This window comes from Castanea sativa, chromosome 9 (assembly GCF_040712315.1).
Source record: "Castanea sativa cultivar Marrone di Chiusa Pesio chromosome 9, ASM4071231v1".
Classification (NCBI taxonomy): Eukaryota; Viridiplantae; Streptophyta; class Magnoliopsida; order Fagales; family Fagaceae; genus Castanea; species Castanea sativa.
Window position 1 is genome coordinate 32,352,048 of NC_134021.1, and position 8,797 is coordinate 32,360,844.

Sequence of the window (8,797 nt, forward strand, 5' to 3'; positions counted from 1 at the left end):
TAACAAGGTGAATTTCAAGTGCTCTCATGGTTTTGTTAAATAGTTTGTGGTGGACTGAAGAATAGGCAGCTTGAAGATTGTCTAGAATGAATTTAATGGAATCTGGTAATTCACTATAGATTCCATTATGGAATTGCAAATCTGTGTTCAATACTTCCTGCAAAGTTAAAATGATATCACCACTGGAATATGTCACCTCTGCCGGGACAAATTCCTGAAGGGATGTTGCATTACTGGATTTTACTCCAGAAGATGCGCCTTCATGCATTACAAAAGGGTATCCCGCTGGGAACCTTTCGTCTTGAGGAAAGTCCTGTGTAGGTGCTTTCCCCTTGTCCCTCTTCTCTGCCGAAGAAGTCATAATATTCCACTTAGTAGTGGTAGTATTAAATCTTATTTTGTCATGCCAAGTAAGGGAGAGGATGTTAAGCCAGTTGGCCATAGTTAATAGAATAATAGAATATTTTTTAGAAAAGTGTGAGTCAATAGTATCAATAAAATTCTTTTGAAAAGTATGTTTCAAAAGCCAAAGTTTAATAAGAATATGTAATAGTTGTGCCGGACAATGAATATTAGGATGACCATGATTGTGTTTGGGAATATTGTGGAAAGAGTGTTGGAGAACATTATTGTAGGAGGATATCCCGAGGATTTTGGACCAAAGCAAAGACTTGGTCAAAAGTCTAATGCAAAGAAGACCTTTTTGAGTTTTAGCATCCGTAGGAATTATAGGAAGTCCTTTGGTGAAGATACACCTTTCACTAGGGATTTTGTCATCATGCAAGTAGTCAACAAGAGAGATATCCATATTATCATAGTATCTATCATTCATCAGGACACTGTGACAATCGGCAATAATTGTTGGCAACAAATGAGTAGAGCTATTCTTTTGTTTAATAAAGTTAAGATGTTTATTAATATTATGAGTTTCACTCTTTGCACAAAATTTGAATTTTACTTTTTGTCCAAAAGGATCAGTAGTAATTCCATCATCCTCAGTAAGGAAAGGATACAAAGAGTTAATAAAAGGCAAACCAAGAATTACTTTATCAGTCATGTTTTGAACAAGTACAGAGGGAATTTTGAAGGAAACATTATCACAACAAATATAAGCATTATTTAATTCATACTTGATTTTCATTTTTGTCCCATTAGCAGAAACTAGTCGTTCAGTAGATTTTTCAAAATATTTAGTAGGAATCAGTTCTTCTTGAATACAATTGACATCAGCACCAGAATCAATCATAGCAACAACATCAAAAGCAAAATCATGAGCAACAACAATTTCGACTTTAGTATACCATTTGGGCAGCATATGTTTAACAAGAGACAATTGATTATCAATCAAATTAATCAAAGTACAATCAGAAACATTACCAGAAGGAGAAACTTGTTGATCAGATTCATCTCCGTCTTTTTGCTCATCATCATCAGATTGGTGCTTATCCATAGTTTTATCAATTTTTAGAATTAACAATTCTTTTTTAAGATGATCATTATCATGTTTAATAGTTTTAACATCATTTTTTAATTGGATTATTTCTTGTTTAACAGTTTTTATCTCATGTTGAAGATCATTAACAGTTATCTCTTTTAATTTATTTTTATTAAATCTTTTCAGAGTTTCTTCAAAACTTATCATAGAATTAGGTCTTTTAACCTTATCTTCTTTTGTTAAGTTTTTCAAAAACTTATCAAGATAATCTTTCTGCAAATTAGGATCTTCAATCTTACTTATCATTGTCAATAGTAAATCATCATTGTCTTTACTTTTGGTTAACATTTTAACAGATTTAATCACATTACAACAAGAATCTCTACAGCCAAGTTTAATATTAGGAGATTTAGAAACATCACTACGGGAGTGGTAATCAGAATCAGATGAGGAGGAAAAATCCTCTTCAAAGGAATCAGTTGAAGCAGCAGATTCAAGAATCTGAAATAATTCATTTTGATCACTATTATTAATGTTCAACATGTTCAACTTATTTTTCAACTTACCAGGCTTTTGGGTACAGTCTTTACTGAAATGACCAAATTTGCCACAGTTAAAGCACTTACCTTTACCTGATCTCTGTTTATCATGTTTTCGAAAAGTAGATTTGTTTTTAGCATAAAAATCATTGGGTTTAACAAAGTGGGTTTTGTGTCTTTTATACTTTTTATGGGAATAACTTTTGTAAACCTTATCATGTTTACTTTTTCCTTTTTGCCTGGAAGGGGCAATAGGAGGTAAACCATATTGTTCACAGAAATTACCCATTTCATATTTAGCTTTCTTTTTATCTTTTAACTGTTGTTTTAACCATTTTTCATCATTGCACATATTAATTCCAATTTTCTTAATAGTGCTGAAAATATCACCATAGGTTAAATTATCAAAGTCAATAGAATCATTTTTACCAATTAATTCATTTTTTACCTTATGAGCAAAAATATGAGGCAGACCGTCAATAAACTTCTCTTTCCAATAAGGCTTCGTAGAGTCTTTTCTAAGCATGACTCTGGAAGTGAATACATCTTGGTACCATCTGTAATCAGACATAGTAGGACATTTCAAATTATTCAAATAATCAGAAATTCGAGACGAAATATTGGAAGGAGTACCAACAAAGTGTTTAAGAATGGTGTAAACCAAAGTATTAACACCATCAGGAACACCATGGTTAATATTTTGATCAAAAATAGGCATACCATCAATATCTCTTTTAACAACATGTTTAATAGATTCTCTGGATTCTTCTGTGAGATGTGAATCCCACCATCCGCGAAGACAACCAGTGAAACTAGATGCAAGCAAATCAACAATATCAAGATGATCAAGACTGTCATGGTTATTTATGTATGCAATACCAACTGTGGGGAGTAAAAAGATCCTGATGGGTATATGGGCCTTTGGGCCATGCTAAGGAAGGCCAACCTTCTCCTGGGTTTAGAACTTGTTAGTACTATGGATCAGCCCATACGCCGAGGATCCGAGGATCCAACCGAGGGTGAACTTCCCCTCGGACTGACACCGGAGAACCCGGGACTTCATGGTAAAGGTTAGGGAATGACACGGTCAAGACCAATGGTTAAAAGGGGTGAACTCTTGAATGTCCTAGAAGCACCGATGTCAGAGAAATACCGAAGATAAAGGCTGCCACCTCCACATTAAAGACCCTGCACCTACCACCCTGGCCGCATTAATGGGGAAGTGACACCTGAACAGTGGAAGGGAAACTTCTGGTTACTATTCAAAGGCACTGAGAAAAGAAATATCTAGGCTAAGGGGGAGTTGGGGCAACACGTGTACAAAGTATCAAAAAGAAGAGTATTTAAGGAGCAACCTAGAACAGAAAAGAGGGGGACGGACTTTTTTGGGTAATCTAAAAAGAAAAAAAGAGAAAGTGATAATATAAGAACAACTCTTGGCTTACGTCCGAGGAGGTTGATTTAAAAATGATTTGAAGAGACTCTCACGCTTCTTTTTCATTAACTGCCTTCCTCTTTTTTATTAACTGCCTTCCTCCTATAAATAGGGGCCCTCTTCCCATTAAATCATCTTTTCACTCCTTTGTCTCTCTAAGTTCTTCGCTACCGAGCACACTTTTCTTCTTGAGCACACTTCTCAAATCCTTAATCTAAGAACAAAAATTTCTTAGTGCCTACAGTAAGTTTCCTTGCTCACTTCCTTTCCTTATTTGCTCTCTTTTCCTTTTTCTTTACTATAGTTAAAAATGGGGTTTGCTCATATTCTTGATACTAAAGTGGCCTTAGCCAATTTTAAGGCTAGGTTCGCTATCCCTGACAATGTGGAAGTATCATATTGTCACGAGGACAGCATCGCTCTAGAACGGCTTCCCCATGTAGTATTTTTCCCCTTGATGTCCATCTTAGAAGGAGGGGTTAGGTTCCTCGTGGACCTGTTAATACTTAGGACCCTTAGGTTTTATGGTCTATGTCCCGACTAACTCCAACCTAACTTTTACCGAGTAATGAGTTATGTCAGCCGGTTAAATCATTTGTACGGTTTACACTTAGACCACCATGACATAAACTATATTTATAGCTTATGCGGTAATATTAGATTGGCATACTATTTAAAGGTTAGGGATGTACGGGTACGGCTAATATCGTGCCTTCCTGATTCTAACAGAAACTCAGTAGGAGAGTTTGTTCGGGTGAGCAGCAATTGGCATGCCAACGAACTCACCTGCCCGACTTCGCCTCAGGACGTTAGTCGGTACCGTGCACACTTAACTTTGTTTTTAACTTATACTGCGATTTGCTTATTTTTATTATCATTTAAACACCTATTAACCATTTTTTTTTGCCTTAATTCATAGGGCAAAAGATTCAAACCGGACATTAGGGTCGTACATGTGAGGGACTTAAATTTTGTACTCCGTTCAGAGATCTTCTTCAACTTTGATGGACAACTTCGGGCGTCCCATCTTATACTCAGTTGCACCCCAGTTTATACAAACTACCAACCTTTTAGACAGGCTCTGTTGGTGGATAGTCCACTATTATCTTCCATTGACCTACGGCATCCGAATTTCCTTCCCCCAAACCTAACAGTAGGCGAAGCTCAGGACCTCGGCCCCCAGTTGGTTAAGGCGGATTCATTGGTACTTGTGAAGGATTCACCAGTTGACTCCGTCTTTCAAGGTCACGTCGTCCATATACCAATTGAGGAAAACCACGTTGAAGTCCAGCCAGCCAACCAAGCAAAGGTTAAGTCGGTAAACTCCTCAAAAGTCGAGGCCGAACAAGCAAAAGGCGAGATGGTCGTTTAAAGAACTATGGCAATTGATCAGTTTCTGCCCAATGGCCGTCTCAATGTGTAGCAACAACATACCTAAGGTAGGGATCAGCCCCTTCCAGCTACTCGTACTCAGAAGAGGCCCTGTACTACGGATCAACCCCTCAAAAGGCCGGAAGAAACTCCATCAAGGACTCCCCTAAGTTTTACCCCGGTTACTGTGGTCACCCGCAAACCGACCAGCGGTGTACGCCTAACCAGGCAAGTTAGGTCCAATGTGGCGTCTTCTTCCTCCCTTCCAAGTATAGGATGGCACACAATCTTCAGGCTTGGGAACGAGCCTCTTTTGATGACCTCCAATGTGAGAAACTGGGCCCAAAGTAAAGGGGCGGACTACCCGAAGCCTTGGACAAGGCTTGTAGCTCCCCGAGGATGTGCACTACTTCTCCAGTGATAGTGATGAGGCCTTGGCCACTTGGTTTCAGTGGCACTCAATCACAGTAATAAATCTTGTTTTTTCCTTCTTTTGCTACATAAGTGAATATATATATATATATATATATATATATATATATATATATATATATATATATTATTTCTTTCTTTTTATAACAGGCAGCCCAATTAGCTTATATGATGAAAGACCGATTAAGGGATGCTGCCAAGGAGACTGACAAGGAGAAAGCCTTGAAGGAGGTTGTTGAGGCCATGGCAAAAGACAGGGATAAAGCTACAGAGGATGCCGAGAAGAGGACAACGGTGGCTGAGAAAGCCCGAGCAATAGCAAAGAAGAAACTGATGGAGATGGAGGTCAAAATGGGGGGAACGGACCTCAAGTTGGCTAAGGCTGAAAGTATAAATCTGGCATTTACTAATGAAATTGTCGAGCTAAAGGCTGCTTTGAAGGCCTGTGAGGACAAGTGGTACAATGCGGGATTTGTGGATGCCGAGAATTCAGTCGAGCTAATCATTTACCAGTCGCATCGACACGGCTTCGGTGAGGGGTGAATGGCTACGCTGCAAGTTATGGGGGCGTCCGAAGATTCCCCACTAAGAAACCCTGAGCAAATACCCTACCCGAATCCTCCTCCCCCAGTACAAAACCCCACGAGTGCCGAAGAAGAAGAAGAAGATACTCCTAGCATGAGGGGGTTGGTGCAGGAGATTGACTCTCATGCAAAGTTAATTGTCCTTGAAATCACCAGTAACCCCAATGTCGTGAAGGACTCAACTCGACCTCAATTTTCAGACCCCAATGCCCAACCAACCACAGACATGACTCCAGTTCAACAAGATAGACCTCAAAACCATGCTGCTTGAAGAAAAGATACTCTTTTTACTTTATTGTTGTCTTTTTTTTTTTTTGGTTCTACTAACTCTTGCCCATGGTCACCAAGATGTGGTGACAAAACATTTATCTCAGTTTTTAAAACCCTCATACCTATGAACAATTTTATTACTATTGTTTCTCATTAAAATCATATTATTTTTGCCATATTTTTATTTGGATCATGTGCAAATGTTATTCTGCCGAACCGGGATAAGGTTTCCACTTGGTCAGTGACCGGGATAGATTCGAACCTAGGCTTCCGTCCTTAGCTAATTTAATGAATAAAATTTCCACCAGGCTAGCGACCAGGATTGAAACGAACGTAGGCTTCTATCCTTAGATAGTATTCATGTAATAATTGAGCTGAAACTTCTGTATATTACGTACATAAACATTATTATTTACATAGTGGTTTGTACACAACCCACACTGTTATATTTACTACAGCTAATGGTAAAATTTCTTCAAATTTTGAATATTCCATGGCCGAGAAAGTTGTCTCTCCTCCATGTCTTCCAAATAGTATGCTCCTGCTTCGACAATGGCGGTAACCTTATACAGTCCTTCCCAGTTCGGTGCCAACTTCTCAGAACCAACATCCTATTCATTCCCAACGGCTTTCCGTAACACGAGGTTTCCAGCGCTAAACTCCCTTTTCTTCACATCCTTGTTGTATCGCCGTGCAAGTTTCTGCTGGTAGTTTGCTAATCGTATGGTCGCTGATTCCCAGCATTCTTCTAACGAATCCAGTTGCTTCACCATTAACTGTTCATTCTCGGCTAAGGTAAATCCGGAAACCCGAGCACTACATAAACTTATTTTAGCCAGTATAACTGCTTCTACCTCATATGTTAAAGAAAATGGAGTTTCTCTTGTAGATCTTCTGGGTGTTTTTCGGTAGGCCCACAAAACGTTTGGTAACTCCTCGGCCCATCTACCTTTAGTCCCTTTTAGCCTTTTCTTCAATCCATTAACAACTGCTTTATTAGTTGCCTCGGCTTCGCCATCATTCTGGAAATATGCTGGAGTTGAATACATGTTCTTAATGCCAAGGTCGCTACAAAACTTGCGAAAGATTTAACTATCAAACTTCAATCCATTGTCAGATACCAAAGACTCCAACACTCCGAACCTTGTCACTATGTTCCTCCACACAAATTTTTTGACATCTACATCTCGAATATTGGCTAGTACTTTAGCCTCTGCCCACTCGATGAAATAGTCCACAGCCACTAAGATGAATCTTCGATTTCTTGTAGCTCGAGGGAATAGACCGATGATGTCTAGCCCCCACTGTGTGAAGGGTCATGGGTTGCTAATAGGATTCAAACTCCCTCCTGGCTAATGTATCAATGGTGCATGTCTCTAACACTGCTCACACTTCTAGACATGATCAACAACATCCTTTTGCATCTAAGGCCACCAAAACCCTTAGGTCATTGCTCGGTGGGCCAACAAGCGTCCCCCGGCATGACTATCGCATACCGCCTCATGGAACTCGATCAAGAGCTCATCAACCCTACTCGGATGTGAACATAGAAGGCATGGTCCCCCAAAAGATCTTCTGTATAGTCTGTGGTCTTCAGACAGCCAATACCGAGTAGCTATTCTACATATTCTTTTAGCCTCTTTCTCATCATTTGGCACACGGTCCTCAGCTAAAAGTCAATTATCGGATCCATCCAATAAGGCTCAGGTACCACAACAGTCTAGATATTCACCTTTACATCAATATTGGGTTCTTTCACAACTTCCACCTTAATCAACCATGGGACCTCTTAGGTTAATGATGACGCCAACGTGGCCAAAGAATCCGCATGTTTGTTTTGCCACTAAGCAATTTGAATCAGCTTTACCTTCTAGAACAGACTCATAGTTTGTTTCATTAACCTCAAGTAATCTATCATCCAGGGATCTTTAGCTAGAAAACTTCCTTAAACTTGGTTGACGACCAGCCGTGAGTCCGAGTGAATCTCTACGTCCCACACCCCTAAATCAAGTATAGATCTAAGTCCAACAAGTAAAGCTTCATACTCAGCCTCATTGTTGGAAGCTTTAAAACTCAGCCTAAAAGAATGTTCCACCCGTAATCCTTCCAGCATGATTATAACGATCCTAGCCCCCGCTCCCATTGCACTAGATGTTCCATCTACGAATACTTTCCAAGGCCGAACTTCCAAATGGCACACGATCTCCATTTCTCCTCTCGGAGAAAACTATGCAACGAAATCAGCAAGAACTTGGCCTTTAACAGAACTTCTGGGTCTATACTATGTGTCAAACGAACCCAACCTGGTCCCCTACTTGGATATCTGGCCCGTGAAGTCAGACCTCTTTAGCAAGGATTGTAATGGATACTCGGTCAACATATAGGCAGTATGGACTTGAAAATAATTGGGTGGCTTCCAGGTGGCATGTACCAATGACAACACCAATTTTTCTAGGGTCAAATACTTGGTCTCTACATCGACCAAAGTCTTACTAATATAATAGACCAGCTTCTATATACCTTGATCTCTCATTAACACAGCACTTGCGGCATGCTCAGATACAAAGAGATACATGAATAAATCCTCACTGGGCTCCAATGCCGACAATATCAGCGCCTGTACCAAATCCTTCTTTAAATCCTAAAAGGCCTCCTCACATTCCTCGGTCCACTAAAATCCTTTCCATTTCTTCAATAGCTGATAAAAAGGATGACACCGATCAGCAAACTT

General features: G+C 39.6%; 1 protein-coding gene across 1 annotated transcript; it reads right to left on the reverse strand.

Annotated features, from left to right (window-relative positions):
• Positions 1-6,677: 6,677 nt before the first annotated feature.
• Positions 6,678-7,115, reverse strand: LOC142609054 (uncharacterized). The gene has a single exon (XM_075780696.1). The coding sequence runs from the start codon at positions 7,113-7,115 to the stop codon at positions 6,678-6,680; it is 438 nt and encodes a 145-aa protein (XP_075636811.1).
• Between the last annotated feature and the right edge of the window lie 1,682 nt (positions 7,116-8,797).